The 19,643-nt window shown below is 42.0% G+C and overlaps 1 protein-coding gene across 1 annotated transcript in view; it reads right to left on the bottom strand.

Annotated features, from left to right (window-relative positions):
- The window catches only part of KCNK10 (potassium two pore domain channel subfamily K member 10), a 66,246-nt gene extending 51,177 nt beyond the window's left edge, over nt 1-15,069 (bottom strand). Inside the window, exon 1 of the mRNA XM_030043942.1 lies at nt 14,976-15,069. Coding sequence (XP_029899802.1) covers nt 14,976-15,027 — 52 coding nt within the window. The 5' untranslated portion in view covers nt 15,028-15,069. The remainder of the gene's footprint in view (nt 1-14,975) is intronic.
- Nucleotides 15,070-19,643: the final 4,574 nt, after the last annotated feature.

Raw genomic sequence — 19,643 nt, 5'->3', positions numbered from 1 at the left:
CAGCTTTCATTAAGATTTGCACAGAAATCAGGTGCAAGCTAAGAAAAGCTGGGTAGCTTTGTTAGTATAGTCCTGAGCTTCTGTTTATAGGCCTAGCCACTTCGCAGGACATATTTGGTTCCAAACAGTGCTATACCAGATAGGTTCAAGTTCACAGGTTCCTTGGGCTGGCCTAGCTCAGACAGCAGCGTTCAAATCTTGCTGAATACAACTGTGTAGGTATAGCCTAAACAAAAAAGAAACTGCTTAACCAAGATCACACAGCAAATGATGAGGCCGGAGTAGAAATCCACTCTCCTGCTCTAAGACTTGTATGTTTTAAGACCTATCCAAAAAAAGCCACTCCTATTTTGGACATCTGTACTTTATTTCTTTAACTTTATGTCCATTTTTGGCTTCTGCACAAGTTTTCATGTGACTGCATATTGTTAGCAACCAATGAAGATGAAGATATGTTTTTCTTTCTTCAGGCTAATAGAAAAGGGAAGCAACTTCTGAATGGCACAGAAAAGGTTGCTCTATTCGACATCTTCCTCTGCTTCACTTATCACCAGAATATTGAATGGTGGCTAAATACTGACACGTTTCATTGTAACTGAGTGTTAAGAGTACAGGAACATAGAAGGAGAGAATGACTTAGGAAACTACAGGAGGCGTTAAACACTGGATCTGTGTTTAAAGAATATTGGAAATACCAGTCTCTTCCTTCAATCAGTTTTGACTGATCTCTTGTCTTGGTTTGAACCACAGTAAATCAAACTCCAGCACATATTCAAATGTAATTTCTTCATGACACAAAATGATTATCAACGCAGTCATCTTTTCAAAATCCCACTTTGATTTTCATTGCAACTTTCCAAAGTATTATCTTAATATAAATGAAAAAGCTGTTTGGACTAAGTGTAAAAATGTGAACTGTAGTCTCACAAATGAAAATAAGACACTGACTAACTGAAGACAGTGATGAATTCTTCCTTAGATCCCTTAAGAATAGGCCAAGAAATAACTGATTAATCTGTACCAAGGAAGTAGGGGGTAATGTGTTAGGAAAAAGTCTAGCTACAAGGATAGCTAAGCACGGGAACAGCCATTGAGATATTGAAATCTCCTTCATCAGAAGTAGCTAAGAAAAGGGCATAAAATCATCTGCCAGAAATCATTTAGGTCAGTGTTTTCAATCTGTGCCCTGCATACCCCTATGGACCCAAGAAGAAAAGCTATCAGTGAGGGGTAACAAAGAAAAACAGTCTAATGTTGTAGGCTTGTATTCATCATCCAGAATCTGTAAACAAACCGGTGAAATGGTAAGGGTATTAAAAAAAAAAAAAAAATTCAAAATCATTCATCTTGATATTCTAGTCCTGACTCACAGCAGGAAAATGCTCTTGAAATCCTTTCCCTCCCCTTCCATGTAAAATAGTCAAACACATCTCAACATTCCGCTTTGCATCAGTTGTGCCAAGTCTGTAATAATCTTTCATTATTACCTAAATATCTCAAAGCGTTTCTCAAATAATAGATAAACCCCTGTGACACTGAGGAAGAACAATACTGTATGTGTTCACAGTTTGTCTCACGGAAACACTGCCATAGAGATGTTAGCAAATTAATTAAATTCAAGAGTAATTTCAAAAGTTGATTGAAACAAGGTCTTTGTCATACGTGCATCAAGCAGGTACAAAGATTTGTCATTAATGTATTAGCAAATCTTCAAGTTCTTTTAGGGGACATGCTGCTTTCCACTATACATGACAAAATGCTGGTCTGTCTGTTACAAGATTAATAGACAGCCATAAATCAGACTCTGTTCTTTTGTTGGTTATAAAGGAAAAATATGATACCCATGTGTAAGCTGCTCTTGCTGATTATTTACAAGAACATCCAGATTCTGACCCAGCCTCTCTGCTGTCAGAACTGCAGTCAGAGCCTGCCCACGAACCTAAAATGGACTGCCCAAGAGTTAGTCTCTTGCAAACACAGCCTTAGAGCTCCTGCCTACTGAGGCTATGCAAATGGCAGGGAAACAACAGGAAGCCCAAGGCTGGCTTGCGCAGGTATCAGCCAGAACTCATCCCCTGACATTAGAAAAATCTCTGCAAAAGTCACGGTCATGGGATGCTGGGATACTTTCCCCTCCCTCCTCCCTCTCCCAGGCACTGCACTTTTCTAAGGCATACATGACAGCTCACTAGTCGAAAGAATGGATGTGCTAAGGCAGGACGTGAACTCCAGGAACAGCTGAAAGCGTCTTCATTTTTTTCTTTCTGGTTTGGCTTCAGGACAGCAGTCCTCGGGTAGTTCCTAGCTAACACTTACTGGCATTAACATGAAGATGCACTGCTACTGACACCATTTGTAGCACTACTTACAGAGCTGCCAAGTCCAGACGAATACTTGAGGGAGATTTGTCTTGTGCTGGAGTGAGATTGTACACTGCTGGAGGGCAGTTCGAATTTTGTCTCCCTTGCTTTGCTTTCTCTCTCCCCTGACCTCTTTTCCACCCTGCCCTCCTCCAAATCCATCCATCTGCTCTTGTCCCTCACTTCTGTCCAACCGTGCTGGCAGTGTGGGAGGCAGCATACCCGTAACTCCCTGCTCAGTTCCTCTTCTCGGCACTCAGCACTCAGCTACGCTCCCCGTTGCCTCTGACACTTGAGCCCAGGGCAAGGAGCCAAGCACATGCTCACATGTGACGGGACTCATCAATGAACTTCAGGTATTGGAAAACGGAAAATAGAGTAGAAGGCCATTACAGTCAGGAGCAGGAGGAGTTGAGGGGAGATTAGAAGTGATTGACAGGGGCAAGTCCCAAACAAGGAGCCCTCCTGCTTACAAGACTGGTGAATGTGTTTGTTCCAAAACACTTACTGGCAGCAGTGCTATCATCAGGTTTATGAAGCTATTTATAGAGAAACTGAATACAGAGAAACCCAAGAAAAATTCTCACCTTTTCCTTTCTGAAATAAGACTAAAACCAATAGATCACTGCTAAAACCTGTTTTCCTAGCATTAGATCAGTATTTGGTGCTCTTGCTAAAATTGGGAGCTCTAGTTCATGCAGGTGTCTGCTCTGTCAAGAGCCAAGTAGGAAGCAAGTGCTTTTGGCTCAAGATCTTGGGTATAGAGATGACCGTGAAAAAGAGCTCCTGTCAGAAGAGATGAACATACCATTGTTTTTCCTTATTAGGTAATATATAGAAAAACTGCTTTCTTGTCAGTATGTCACAAGCCTCAAGTACAAGCACCAAGGAACAAATAGGTGCTCTCTGATTCTCTGCAGACTTCAGCCTTCAATGAACAACAGACACGTTGAAGCAGTGATGCAGCTGCTTAACCATAATCTTCTTTTTAAAGACTAATAAAAAAAAAAAAATCCATTGCACCATGACATGCTGTTGGATGAAACGAGTTGATTACTTTTCCTCACCAGGACGTGTCCCAGGATTCCAGTAACATTTAGGAAGAGTCTGAATCACCCACCACAGGAGTTCAAGGTCTTCTGCTTCAAAGTACCCATAGGATGACGTAGGGTCAAGGTTTTAGCTGGTGTCCTTCTGCTAGAGCAGCCAGACTGGGATCTTCTAAATATCCTATCATCTCAAGGATTCACAAAAGAAATTCAGCCAAGGGTCTCATGGCCAGACCAACCAGTGAAGGAAACTTAAGTCTTGCAACTTAGCATAAGACCACCTGTGTACAGAGGGAAGAACATTCTTATTGACAGAAACGTAGTGGTAAGCCAACAAGTGGAGGAGACAAACAACAAAGTAAAGATTCATGCTGGCCTTCCTGGCAGGAAGCTATCTAATCTACATTTGAAATGTGATTGATGCTGGCTGTCTGCCAGGGGTACAGCCTAACAGTGGAGTGAAGGAATCTCTTGTTCACCTCAGTCATGCAAAGGGGACTTTAGCAGCACCACTGACTATAGTATAGACTGGAACCGTGAGACGCCAATACATTGCTCAGCTGGGGCAGTACAATATCTCTTGCAGGACTCTCTCAGGTTAATAGCCAAGGAACAGATCTTTTACCTATAAGTAAGGCCAGCAAAACACATGCAATGTAAGCTCTAACCCCAGAATAAGAATACTGTCAGCACTAATTTTTCCCCTGCAAGATTTCTTGGGGCATCCTTACAGATGTATCTGCACATTACTGACCATACTTAAAGAGCTCATACTGATGCTCCTCTGTAAAAACAAGAAGTAAGAATTTCTGCATCAGTCTAGTGGTGTCTTCCCCAATCTGGCTAATGATTGGAATCTACAGAAAAATACTTTGAATTCAAGCAAATGTCATGAATGATCCACCACTTCAATTAAGTGATAATTTCTCAAATTTTCTGGGCAACAGCAACAGAAGTGGATCTTTCATCATGTGGTAATGGTCAGAAATCTTGTAAGAGGCACATCAGTTGGGCTATTTTTTAGTTCGCTGGAGCTATACTATTTGCATATCCTGAGGATCCAGTCTATTTAGCGGTCTTAAGTTCCTATACACAGTAACAGTCTTAGTTAAAGTGAACGAAGGCCTTTCAATACTTTGAAAACCTATTCTGGAACAGGACGAAGAATACATATAATGCAAGACAGCTATTACAAAACTACTCTGTGCAGAAAAGATCTTCACAAGGAATAGAAAATTGCTGTTTGAAATGCACTTGTTCAGCATTGTCATTTTTATTTTCTCTGATTCTAAATTCTTTATAACATACACATTTTTCTTTTACACTTTCGGTGTGTAAGTTGCACCAGTAAAGCTGCCATAGTCAGAATGATTTACCTGTCCAGTCTGCATGTCAGACAATTATTGGAAAGTGACCGTGAGTCAAAGAGAGCTCAGGTAAGCAAAAGGAAGTAGGTTAAACAGACTTCAGACCCATTATGCTGCTCACAGCTGTATATAATAAACAGAACAGATGAACAGTGTCACTGGGAGGCTGGTCGGGCACACAGAGCTCCAGGTCAATGCCAGGCTGATTCTGGCTGCACAAAGCTGGCTTGGAGTTTGCTATACAGTATATAATTTAGGGTAGCTTAGATTATAAGGAGTCTAGTACAACAACTGAATTACATAAGAATTTTCTTATTTCATGCTCAGTTTCTAGTCAGATAATACTGTAGAAATACAGCTGTAATTTGAACTAGGATAAAACTTTATAGCTACACAAGGATGGCATCTGCTGATATGGTATGGCTTCTAACATCTCTCAGTACTTCATAGCGTTGCCATACTGCATCACTGACATGTAGCTACATGCATTCACAGATCAGACTTAAGAAAGAGGCAGCTGTGGCCCTCTAATCAGTTTTGCCCACAATTAAGCTTCACCTAACCAAAAGTATGCCTACACAGTGTATAGCAGGTGAACATGAACTCATTCTCCTGCACTCAGAGCTGCTGAAAACAAATGAAATCACTGCTAATAATGCCAAGCTCAAAGTAGTATTTTAGAACTTTCAGCAGAACTGCACTAACCATGATGGCGTAATTTCTTGTAACCCCAAAGCATGCACAAATTGAGAATGAATCCACCAGGAATAAGTGGTGTATACCTGCCCTAAATCCTCCTAGTGAGAAGCTATCCAAAGCCATTTGAGCTGAAGTTCGAAATACGAGCAGTAACAACCCCTGTCTCATTTCTCTCCTTTGCTGTAACTTGGAATACATTCCATTAGAGTCAATACAGATGTGGTCAAATTGGTCAGTGCAGCCTGGAGAGTGATTCTGCTGACACTAAACCAGACATATACTGAAAGTTCTCCAGGCTCTATGAACCATATTTGACTATATCTCCCCTAACCATAGCAGGTCCTTAGAAACTTAGAATACCACTGCATTTCAGATACCCACCTATATTTAGGTGTTTTATTCTCCAATTAAGTCACACTCAAATGGCATAATTCATTTGCCCATCCATATTATATAGTACCAAGTGAGAGGTCCTAGGATATCCTAATTGGCCTTAAGCTGTTGCTCCAGAAGGGCAGAGGTCTCCCTTAGGTCCATTATCATATATATCAGGCTGATGCAAATGTCTCAGCTGCCTTACAGTGCCTTAAATGGCAGCAGATGCTTATTTTTAGAAAACTGAATCAACAAATAATGTATGGCAACAATGAGAAAATCAGGTCGCAAAGTTACATGTCAGTATATCATTGTAACCCAGTAATGAACTCTGCTTCCCATGAAGGCAATTTAGTATGGTAGCTGTAGCATCATGAAGAGGTAGCTCTGGTGTTGTTTCTGTAGCTGTCATGATTGCTGCTACCCAAGGCCTCTCTGCACAACCCTTTCTTGTGCAATCCAAACTTAGCAGTCTTAACATTTAAGTAATCAGTGACGGATCTGAGTTAACCTAGGGGAATGTCTTGGACATGTGTGAGCTGCTTCCTTCATTTCAGCTGGGAGTTTCAGCAGTACCATTTCTTTTATAATTCTTTCATCACTGAGGTTTTTTCACACATAGTAGCTAGTGATTGCCTTTTGTTCCTTTAAAATGAAAAGCTGAAATTCGAGAGGATAAAAGCCCTGGACAAGCTGTCAGTATGTATTTGCTGTTTTCAAATCATGCCAGTACTATTATCTTACAGTATTGAGTAAGAGATAAATAACCGAAGCACCCTTTAACAGCGTATCACTGAATCTTAAGAATCTCAGTGGCACAAGTTTAAGGTGCCAAAATCCAAGATCCTCATCCAGTAAAGTCAGTAACATGTTGTTTTTTCTTCCTAGGAAAGAAAAGATGAGTCAGTCCTGCTGAGATATGAACATATGGCTCCAACAAATCTAGGTACTCAAAGCCTGATGCTTAAAGCACTGTGATCATCCTGTAGAATACAGATACCAAAATAACCTCTATTGCTTTGTAAGAAGATGGTTTTTAGGGTGTTAACTTCTGTTATCCCCTACTAGTTAAAGAGTCTATTGTCTTCAGCAAGCAACGGTCACACAGTCATGCATAATCTATGGATTATCAGAAAGACAGAGAACTGAAGCAATTTAAAGATCTTTTGAATGCATCTCTTTGGGGGCAGAATTGAGGAACAAATGGCAGAAACAAAAGCATGTTTCTCCAATGCAGGACGAGCCAAATAAACAGTTCATCATCTATTAAAGATACTTACTTCATGAGATGAAGACATTTTGTAATATGTCCATAAGATTATTTATACTGTGCTTTAGTTTTACTCACCGAGGAGGACCCTGACACATCCCTGAGGAACCAACAGAGAACATAAAGATACTTCATTTTTTTTTAAATACGCCCTAGGTTACATGCTTATTGCTAAAAGGTAGAAAGAACATCATGTGCTTGAAAAAAGTGAATTATACTTGGAGGCAGCCAGATTTGTCTTCATGTCCACCCTTTTTTTTTTTCCACAGCATTTTCAGCCTTACCACAAGTACACTCTTTTCATTCCACATTTTCTGCACCACTGGCAGCAGATCTGACCCTCTCACACTTTGGGTCCATTCTTTTGTAATCTACATTATCTGAAGCAGCTTTCCTTTGTCTCTCCTTGTTAGGACTTTATTTCTTTTCAAATGTCCTCTAAAATTTCAAATAGCAAACTCAAACAAAATGCTAGACCTAATTATGCCTGGACTTTTAAAAAAAACTGAACCCACACCAGGACTTTGCAGCTGATCGCTGTTCAGGACTCCAGATCCTAAGTGCAACAAGTTTCAATCCCTTTCATATATTTTATATGTCATGCCCCTTGTCACAACTCCAGCTTTCAGCAGGCTGTTCCCCTTCCTTTTTAAAAACAGAAAAATAAAATTAAGCCAGGCTTGTGTATCCTCTTCCACCTTTCTTTCCCCTCTATACAGGTTTAGATAACAGATTCTATTACCTTACTGGCTTTCATTTCCACTTCCAACACAGAGATATAACCCACAGTGAAATTTCCACTCTAACCTCAAAATCTTACCAGTGATCTCCTATGCTTGTATTTTGGGACATCTGAATAACACATAATAATACACGCATTTGGGACACTTTGCCAATAATAAGATTTGTAATAGCATAAGAATTGTATTAGCAGTTGAAGAAAAAGATGAAATCTGAATTCTTGGTCTCAGCATTCCCAGACCAAGGAAATATCCCCTAAATTCTGTGGTTCATTAACATGGTAAGAGATCCATGATTTAAAATATCATTTTGTTTAACTAATCTGAGTTAATGTTTGATTGTAAGTGTGAAAAGCAGCCCAGAAAGTATGTTGGGAGAATAATAATGGTCCATGGCCTAAAAAGGACTGGTACTACCAACCTGAAGTACAAGGGTATATGATATGTGCTGTTCTCACTTGTTATTTTATCTCATTGGGGTAACCAGTGAGAACAGCATGGCACGTTATTTATGAAAGTCAGCAGGTTCATCTTAGAGCACATTTTCCATTATAGTTAAAATGTTTTTCATATACATGCTTTATAAACAAATGAAGGAAGTATAACCAACGTCTCAGGAACTAGAATATGAGCAGCCTCTGTCTGACAAAGGCCAGGTCCCAGGATGTTTTCAATTTCTTACAGAAAACAAAAAACAGAGTTATTCCTACAAAAAGGTATTTTAAAAGGTAGTATTTAGCCTTTTGCTGAATGTCACTTCTTCTACATAAAAATTCTATAGAAAACAGACAACTGTTCAGCATTTATATTCTCTGCTTTGGCTTTTGCTATTACACTGAGATTATTACAAAATAAAGGTTAGGCATTCCCACCACACTGAATTCTGTAATACTCTACTTGTTGAATACTACTGTGTTTATTACCCCTTTCTTATCTTGACCTCCTCACTGTTCCCTCCCCATTTCACTCCAGGTACTTACCCTATTTACAACACATCTAGGGCCCCTGTTCTCCCAGCGATTCCAGGCACTCTTTTACTTTTAACTCAGTAAAGCCTGCAGGGACAACACAGTTCTGATACTTTTAAAATTAAGAATCTCATGTTGCTCGCACTGAAGTGAGTGGTAAAATTCCTAGCTCTGGATTAAATCAGGAGAGTAAGAATTAAACCATATCACCATATAAATGCACTCTTCTGTCTGAAGCTGATAAGTCCACACACTAGCTACATAAATCCACATAAACGCCAAAAGCTGAACCCAAACCTACCCAATTACAAGTGATATCATAGATCTTTCTCCCAAAAGCAAACTCCATCACTTCAGGTAGCATCAGTTTTCAAGAGTTGCCCAAGGGACTTTTCAGTCCAAAGGCCTATTAATGGATTACTCCTGTACATATGTGGCAAAAATAGCATTGGTATTCTTCACTGAAATAATAATTCTGTCTTAACCTCTCCCACTGATGACAATTCTACTGCTCTCCCTGTCTTAGACTTACAGTTTCATATTGCCTTTGATTCTTTTCATTCCCTTTTCTCACAGTACAGATGACATCTTAATGATACCCTACCCTTCATCTTTCTTATCTTGAATAGAGTTCAGTCTTTCCTCAGTATTGCTAAGAAAGCTGCTGCCCAGACTTTCACTCTGCCACTTTCCTATTGCTCATTTCACTTTTCCAAATCCTTAGTTTTTCCTTTTCCAGGGCATCCTAAAGATGACAATGATGAAACTAATAGCTCTCTGCTGTCTTTCTTCCTCTCCTGCTAATTCAGTCATATCTTCCTATCTCTCACCACATTAGGGTCCCTCTGTATTCATCTGCCTCCCCTGCAGGCTCCACATAGCCTTTAGTAAAGTTCTGATTTCTTCATTCTCTTTTATTTGTTTTCCAAACTCTTCAAATTTTCCACCTTACTGTATTTGGCATTATTGCACCTACATTATGCACTGCCAGGAGTGTCCTGTTTATCCAATTTCTATTCTCCTTCAAATCTCTCTTTAAAATAAACTCCTTACAGTTGTTCTGCAACCCATGCTTATTAGGCACAGCAGAGTCCTGGTCCATCAGATGGGTCGGTAGCCAATATAATCACATTTGCTGGGATCAGAGCAACTTTTTTACACATTATAGCTTTCCATAGCATTCTTACACTGAGCTACTAAGAACTGACTTACTAGTGCAGAAAGATATCATCTAACTCCCAGTTGCACTGCCCTTCTTTTCATATATCTTCTTGAAAATGGAGGACAGAAATGTACACCCTTATTCTACTTGTCTATGCCTTTATAATCAAGTTTGCCTTCTGCATTGGTCTCTTTGAATGAAAGGACAGAAAAAGCAGGAACTGCAGCAGTTTGTAACACTCTGCAGGCAGCGTCAGCTTAATTTATACTGAGTAGCTGATGCTGAAAATTTTTCCAACAGCCATCAAGGGATGAGCCAAACCTGATACCTGCGTGAAGACATTTGAGACTCAGCTCAGTTGTCCCACATATAGGTGTCCAGTGCTGCTTGAGGTGTCTCTGGTGAAGTGAGAAATTCCATGGCAGGTGACACAGGACCTATGGAAGACTTGAGCCCCTCTGGAGCGGCAGGTGGGGAATATCAACAGTCTCTAGATATCTCTAATGGGAAACTGAATTGAGTCTTCAGTGTCTGTGAAGAAGCGCAGGTAATACTAGTTTCCTCTGGTTGTAAAGCGGAGAGATAACCTTATTTCTTAATTGATGTGATCTGTGTATGATGACAGGCTGTTTTGCTCCCTCCTAATTGTTTCAGCATTTGATTGCAATACATATGCTCTTCTTTCAATAGCAGATCTCAGATTGCTTTAAACAAGTTAATTATATTTCACAACACCGTTGTGCATTAGGGAAGTATTAATATTCCCATTTTGCAGTCAAGGAAGAAGGGAGGAAAAGAAAGGGTAAGTGGCTTACTGAAGGTTAAACAGTAAATCAGTGACAAAATCTGAAGAGGAACTCCAGACTCTCAACCGCAGCTTGAATTCCCCACAGACCACTAACTCCCACACTAAATGTGATGACAATAATAAATGCATGATTTTAGGGTTCCAAAATGCAGAAAGCCATCCCCCACAAACAATGTCTTCGTGAAAGGATGCAGGAACTTGTATCAAAACTACAGAGCTCCAAAAGGTCAGTGTAGAGATAAACATCTACCTGGAAATTCAAGAGGCTTTGACAATCCATATTGCTGCAATGACAGCAAAAAACTGTACGCACGAAGGATGGAATGAGACTGAACTCCATTTTCTACCTACTAAGCATCACCAAGATAGACATCCTTCCCTTGGAAAAGATGTCTCACCATCACCCTGCAAGACAGTCATGCTTGGGGATAATTTTTGAGCATATTGGAAACAGTCTCATCTACCCTTCTTTTCCACCAAGAAACAGCAATTTTAAGCAGATAATTCATAGGAAAAATACTGCAATTACTGTAATATCCAGATGTCTCAGGATGAGGGACCCACTGTGTTTTAGGTACTGTATAAAAATACATGTGCAAAGAGATTATAATAAGCACGGACAACAGGTGGGTGTAACAAACAGCAGGGGCAATGCAGGAAAGAGGAGAGATGAGAACAATTACAAGAATTAATGTCTTCATATGCTGTTATAAACCTAATATTATATTCTGAAAAGTATAGATGGGAAGTTGTGTGAAGTATGAAACTAAAAATCTAGTATTTCACTAATTTCAGTTATTATTGCTTTACCTGAATTGCACCAAATGGGAGAAGCAAAAATCAGTGATAGGCAGATCAAATGTGTTATGATTGTGTATATCTAGGTTGATTCCACCAGTAACAAAATGGCAGGCTTTTTTTTTTTTTTAAGGTAAGGCCAGGCAGTGTGAAATTCTGGACCCCCTACTCAGTGTGTCCAACTCTCCCTAAAACATCCTTGAAGTGTCTGCTTGGGTTTTTTGCTCATTTTTTACCCCATTCACTCACTGTATATGAATAGTATGTTTTTTTAATCAATATATATGATATTCTAGGACATATTTCACGTTGGATTTTTAGGGACAAGTCCCAATGACTTTTGGGATGGAGTTTGATCTGTTTGTTAATGGGGTTATATAGTTTGTTTGCCTGGGATAATACGGGACTTCACCAGAGAAATCTGGACCTATATACTTCCAGGTTGATGAAATATTTGGTTTATCTAGAAAACACACTCAGCATTTACAGGGAATACACAGGTATACTCTATACCCAAGACAAGTGAAGATACTACACAACAGGATAAAAAGCACCCTTCAGTCTCCGTGCCCTGTTCATTCCAGTTTAATGGCTGAGAAATCAGCCTCCCATTAGCTGTCTGTCAGACACCATCCCTCATGTCGATTCTGTTCTTTTAAATCTGTTCTCTCCACAGTCTTTCTATGGTATATTGATCTTTGCTGATGTGAACTGAGAATACCAGTTTTATGCCAGATGAAAGCTACCGGCAGACTCCAATCTATTTATCTGTGTAAATATTTATAGTTCAGTCAGCATTATGGAGTTTGAGCATTAATTCATTTCAATGATTATCAGTCTGACCTGGGTTCAAACCAGCAACATCATCAGTCCCAAGCCAGCCATATCTTCACAACAAGGGCCCTGGCCTCTAGAAATGTGTATAGTTTCTAGAAAATGTTGCCTGGAATAATCAGATCTAAACAATCTTTGAGATACCATAGCTCTCACTTACATTGTTGGACTGCTAGCTTGCTTGCCAGGAACATCAGTTGATGTATTTCAAGTATTGTTAGCACAAGTTAGCACAATTCCTACTAGACAAAACTGTGGAAACTGCACGTTCTCTGTCTGACAACCAGAACAGAGAATGATCATATAATACGCACTGAAATGAGCCTGGTATTGGAGTGTGAACATTAACTGGACACGTGCTCTGCTTTTAACACTTAGGACTCTGTATCCTTGCACCACTAGCTTTCTACATGTTGATCTCTGTATCTGAGAAAAGCTACTTCAGTTCTAAACTCCAAGGATATTGCACAGGATGCAAAACATAACATCATTTTTCACATGCACATGCAGGGAACAGACTACATATGTGACTGTAAATCAAATTCATTTTAGGGCTCTAAGTGATTTTGTGTAGATCTTTGCTAACATTTATATCTACATAAATATATTTTCATTTCAAAAAGAATGGAACTCTGATCTACTTTGTCTTCTACCCACATCACTAATTCTTCAGTGGGACTATGTAAGTACAGTGTCATTGCACTGTTCCTCTATTGGTTAAATGATTGGGCCTTAGAGAACTTTTCCTAACCAATTTGCCTTTTTCCATTCCACCAAATTTTATCTATTTCCTGAGTCCCTTGGAGAATTAGAAATTAACAGGTTTTGCTTCCTTCCTGGCTATACATTAGCATCCTTGCTGCCTGGCTAATGAAGTCAATACACTGAGGAGAAATAACTGGTAGGATTCTGCAGTCCTTAGCAGGGATTCAGCTTGGCAGAGAGGAAACCTGCTGGGTTCGAGGTCTTTTACCTGTTACGATACTCTCTGGTTTTAGACACATTAGTAAATTGTGACCAACCACCTGTTGGATCCATATGCTTTAAAGCTGATTGCCAAGCAAAGGAGCTGCATACAGAATGCCATCAGTACCTCCTGTGTGCCTTGCCAGGGGAAGGGAGGAAAGGGCTTTTTGCATTAAAAGACATTTTGCAATACATAAAATGAATTAAAAGGAAGCAACAGCAAACACGCATTCAGAAAAGCACCTGGGAAGAGCAAGTTTTCACCACATGGAATTTTGACCCTGGGATAAGGAATATACTGTTATTAAAATAATCAAATCTCTGTTAGAGCTGCTATCCATGCGTTCATTGTGAAGCTGAGGGCGGAGGAGACTGATGTGTCGATTTCAGCCTTCACCTAATTAAAGATGTAGTAAGGCTTAAACTAAAGCTTAATTGTGTATACTATTCAAACAGCACATCAGATCTGCTCAGCAGAAAGATGTCTGTTCTGCTGTATTCCTTCTACACAGGCAGAAACTGTTTATAATGTTTCATTTTGTAGACGTGAGGGCATGGAGGATGACAGACAAATTAACCACTAAAACCAAACCTGCGGAATAAAGATGAATAATCAAAGCCCATGCTATCACTTCATACTTCCTGCAAGCACTGCTGTACAGTGACTGGCTGCCAGCAGTTCTGCTGCAAACCTGAGCATATGGCTTCAAGTTGCTCTGCTCCTGTACCGATGCACAGAAATATGACACACGAGTATACAAATTACCAGTAGGGGTTTTTTCAGTCACTTCTTCTGTAGGTTGCATATGAACCTCCTCCCCATGCCAGGAAAGGAGAGCATTTCATTATGGTTTATTTTAAAACACCACTTGGATCGTTTTATTGAAATGCACTGCACTGGCGTAAATCTCCTTCCACCATCACACAAACACACTCCCCAAGACAGACTCCAAACCTAACTATAGACTTAATCAAACTATCCACTTGGGCTGATCAATTGTTAACAGGACAGAGTGAAGAGTGTAAAGGTCCCTTTGGGCTCCATTATTTAATGTGTCTTTTTATACTATCCACACTACAGGTTATATTGCAGCAGCATTTTGCTCCAGTCGCTTGCCAACAAACATTTGCCATGGAGGAGCCCTGAGCAAGCAGTCACATCTGTGTCCACTCCTGTACCACCCATTTAACAGAGACAATGATCACTAGAAACAACAAAGGAGCCACAGATAAAACAAACAATGCTGTCAGCCAGAGATCACTGCCATCCCAGGCAAGTTTGCCGTGAAAATACTCAAGAAAAAAGGAGGGGAGGGAAGAGAGATATCAATATAGAACTATAAAACTTACACCTAGAAGAGGTTTTACCCACGCAGCCACCCAACCCCACATCTGAGGAGCATTTTCTAACGCACTGCTAGGATTGAGCAAGAAAGACCGAGCAGCGCACATGGGAAGCAGACAAGCATCCAACGTCTCCTCCCACTTGGAGTCAAATAGTCTCCTACGAGTCACTAGACACAAGGAATAATAACAATTGTTATTATGATAGTAATGATAGTAATAGAGAGTCACCAACCTTGAGGATCCCAGTTCACCTGTTTTCTTGGAGTCTCGATTGGAAATTTCATCGCTTCCTTTTTGCACAGGGAGGAAAAAGAATTAAATGAATTCCCAACCTTCCTGTCTCAATGCTGCAGTCAAACAAATTAATTTCAAATTATAGGGAGCCTGCGCTGTTTGACTGAGGGGAACTGGTGGTTGCCAAGGAAAGAAATACACAAATAAATCAAAGAAGGTGGGGAGGGGCGGGGAGGGGAGTGGAGGGGTTTGTACCGGCGAGGTGAGGAGGGGTGCAGGCACCCCAGCACAGAGAGGGGGAGAAGGGATAGAGCGAGGACGGGAGAGGCTCGGGGGGGGGGGCGGGAACAGAGCGGGCTGAGACGGGCAGCGGGTGCAGGGTGCTGCTGGCTCCCGGGGAGGCTCCCGCAGCTGGCTCGCCCACTCCACCTGCAGATGTCAGGGTGGCGGGGTCCCCGCCGCAGCCCGGCCCCGCTGCTGCGCCCACCTGAGGGGGCAGCCGGGCTGGCGAGCCCGCAGGCTTGCAAGGCTCGGCGAGTCAGCCAGCCCCCCCTGCACCCCAGGGACACCTCCCACACGAGCACGCACTCTCTAGCCTCAGCCACCCGCCGAAAATGAGCCCACCTCCGTTCAGCCCCGGGCACTAGAGGGGTAACAAAAGTCAGCCATGGGGGGTGAGCCGCAGCGGCGTGGCTGGGGCGAGGCTGGGGACCACCCCGGCTGAATGCAGCAGCAGCCTGGCTCGCCGAGGAGAGCCGGAGCAGGAAGAGGAGAAGAAGGAGAAGAAGGAGGAGGAGGAGGAGGAGGAGGAGGGAGCCACCCTATAGCTTTGGAGGGAATTCACGGAGCCCCTCTCTGCACTGGCTTAAAAGGGGGGTGGGGAGAGGAAGCGGGGGGAAGAGGCTGCGAGTGCCTTTGTAAGAGGCGGTGGCGGGGTGCCCTAGGGAGGGGGCAGGCTCCGGCTGGTACTTACTGGGTATCCTTCCCTGGAGGAGGATGCAGGCTGGTTTGGCGGAGTTTGCGGCCGGAGACACGCTCGACTAAGCTACGAGCAGCAGCGGCGGCGGCGGCAGCACATGGCAGGAGTACGGCAGCATCCAGAGCCTCTGCAGCGCGGGGGGAGGGGAAGGGCAGGCGACCGTCCGAGCCCCCGCAGGCTCTGGGGAACCAGGACCGGGCACCCCGAAGAGGTGCCGGAGGACTCCTGCTCCCCTTTCCGTCCCCGCTGCTCTCCGCGCCGCGGACAGGGATAGGCACCTCGCGTCGAGGCAAAGGCTGGCACGGCAGAGCTGGAAGATGTGGCCAGGCTGCGGGGAGGGGGCAGGAGGGCTGGGGGCAGGAGGCTGGAGGCCTCCCGGAGCCCCCCTAAGCTCTCGGGGGGCTTCGGGGAAATGGAGGACGCTTGGGTTTACCTTGTGCAATTACCAGACACTCGCTGCTTTCCAAGTCTGCATTCTCCCTCCTCTCCCTCCTGCTCCAGGCTTTCCCTCAGACCCAGAACAGGCTGGTAACACCAGAAAGGGCTCCAGTTCCAGTTACAATCTAAATGCCCCAGCTCCCCCTCCTTAGCCAGGAAAACAAAACCCCAGCCCCTCTGGGGGCCTGAAGGAAGACTGTGTGAGGTTAACCCTGTCCTGCCTCCTCTCTTCCACAGCGCAAATCAACTCCTTGTGTGAGGGGATCGTTCACTGGGGGGTGGTTAGGGGAGAGATCCACAAATTCATGTGGGTCAGGGGTCAGAGACCCATATCGGAATCAGTCCTGAAGTCCACAGCCAGGACCTTCTGAATTTTCAGGAAACGTGGCTGTGATCTAAACCTGGTGCCTGAGACAATTTGTCCCCTGCTTTTTGCCCTGTACTTTTTGCTCAAATGCCCTGTCTTGATTTCCTATCTGTTGCTCAGATCTTAGCTAACCTTGTAAGATGAAAGGCAGAAATCTGCCCTGGTTAAAAAAAAAAAACAAAACCAAAAACCAAAACCCAGTCTGAAATGGGTGGCTCTCCTCAGGAAACTCTTATTGTGGAGGTTGGCACACCCTTTTCATATCCACATTCAGAAGATAAATAAATACATCCATGCTTGTCCACACTCTTTGTTCAACCCTAAACAGGAAGGGGAAATCAATATTCGTGAATCCACACCTTCATTTGGTGGTGGTGTGCAAGGTCCTGTAAAGCAGTATGTAGATTGAAGAAACTAGAAGGAAGTAATGCAGCAAGTTTTCTTGGGGGGAGGTGCTGGGTGTCTCTCCTTTTCCTAATCCAAGCACCCCTGTGGCTCTTGTTTTGTGCTGTACAGGAGGAGGCGGGAGAGGCTGCTCTAAGGGAGGACATGGTGAGAATGATAATGAGCCTGCTCAGTCAGACTTGAATTTGAGATGATTGCAATGATGACATCAGGAGCACAAGGTATTTCCATTGCAAGCAAACCATGATGCATTCTGAACAGGCTTCGGGATTCCTGTTGATGTTACTTCTGCAAATTGAATGGAAACAAAAGTGAGGGTAGGCTTTGCTAATTGTGCCGTGTGATCGCTTGAATCATGGTTGGGAAATCTTTTAATGATTCCAATAACCAAAAAGGCTTCAAAGAAGGCTTCTGAACACCCAACAAGATCACTTATCAAATATGTATCAATAAAGAACTGTTTATGTATTTATACACACATACATATAACATATATGCACGTATATAACTTTTCCTCAGCATTCAAAAGAGTTCCCAGTTTACTGGCATCTTCCTTGTACATTACTGGGAAAAACTAACATACAGACATATATTACTCAATTGTGTCACCCTAACCCAAGCAATATTTTGTCTTTGTGCCATAACTATCAGCAGTTAACTGATGAGGTGGGTATTGTGCCACAGACATCTATCCACTGAGAACTCACCTAATATCACAAAACTCAAACAGGCCACTGAAAGGCCAACAGCATTAAATTCCTGCTAACACATGCAGGAAGTCTACAGTCTAGAGGTGAAATCTTCAGGTAGTTCATTACCAGAAACACATCCTGATTGTTACTGTCTAAAGAAGAGGAATTCTCATTTGGCCATATGAATCTTTTATCATTAAACTGATCTTACAGAGACATCTCATATTTGTTTGACTTACAGTAACACTAAGTAGATAATAATGACACCATACTGTATTCCTGTTTCTTGTATCCTCTTAATGTTTCCATATTCCCCCAAAGTGTCTGTAAGCTCTACATAAATGTTTGCTTTAGCTATATGTTTTAAAAACCTTTTGGCAAATCAATTGTGATCTGTCAGGTACATAAATGCATGACATCATGTAATTGTTTTCCAATTTTTTACCATGTTATGATCATGGAAATCTTGCTCAATTATTTCAATGCCTCAAACCTGCAATTTTAGCTAGTGGGCCAATTTATTCCCAAAGTAATTAATTTAAAATCAATGGGGTTACTCCAGAGATGGATTTGGCACAATGAGCGCATCTTTCACTGACAGCACAGCTGTTGCATAGAAACATAACTATTATCTTATGCAAATAAAAGGCCTTTCACCCCTCAGTGATGTCGAATTCTCATGATAGGGAGAACTGGTGCCTTGAAGCGATAGTGTTTCAAGCTGTTACTCTGTCAACTTTTATAAGCTAAGTGGATTCAGTAATGTTTAATATTTAAATGAAAGACCACCAAGAAAAAAACACTAAATATAGCATGATCAATCTATTTTAGTACCTGCATAAGAATTTTCAGGACTCACTTTATATCAGTAGTTTATCAGACTGATTCCTTTTCATTTAGGGCTCATTGTTCAGACTTAATGTCCTCAGAGTTGGTGTTAGTTGAGAATCAGTGCCTTATAGGACTGGGTCTGTGACAGTCACAACACAATAGACAAGAGGCTTTCTATTACAAGCAATCTCACTGAAAGAAAAAAAAAAAATGCTAAGCACCCTTCTACTGTTCATTAGTGTCCTGGTTTTGGCTGGGATAGAGTTAATTTTCTTCATAGTAGCTGGTATAGTGTGTTTCAGATTTAGTATGAGAATAATGTTGATAACACACTGATGGTTTTAGTTGTTGCTAAGTAGTGTTTATACTAAGTCAAAGACTTTTCAGCTTCTCATGCCCAGCCAGCGAGAAGGCTGGAGGGGCAAAAGAAGTTGGGAGGGGACACAGCTGGGACAGCTGACCCAAACTGACCACAGGGGTATTCCAGACCATAGGACGTCATGCTCAGCATACAAAGCTGGGGGGAGAAGAAGGAAGGGGGGGATGTTTGGAGTGATGACATTTGTCTTCCCAAGTAACCGTTACGCATGATGGAGCCCTGCTTTCCTAGAGATGGATGAACACCTGTGTGCCAATAGGAAGTAGTGAATTAATTCCTTGTTTTGCTTTGCTTGTGTGCGCGGCTTTTGCTTTACCTATTAAACTGTCTTTATCTCAACCCACGAGTTTTCTCACTTTTACCCTTCCGATTCTCTCCCCCATCCCACTGGAGGGGAGTGAGCAAGCAGCTGTGTGGTGCTTAGTTGCCAGCTGGGGTTAAACCACGACAATTATTAATATGGCATGAGTGATTTAGAAGCTGTTCTGATGTAACTCAAAGAAAGCCATAGCAGAACAGATGAATAAATAGCTCTTATACCTACTTAAATCTAGTGAGCAGGAGTGGAAAAAATG

This window comes from Aquila chrysaetos, chromosome 2, assembly GCF_900496995.4.
Source record: "Aquila chrysaetos chrysaetos chromosome 2, bAquChr1.4, whole genome shotgun sequence".
Lineage (NCBI taxonomy): Eukaryota > Metazoa > Chordata > Aves > Accipitriformes > Accipitridae > Aquila > Aquila chrysaetos.
Note: the sequence above shows the minus strand (reverse complement) of the source record. Positions and strands in the feature narration are given on the sequence as shown.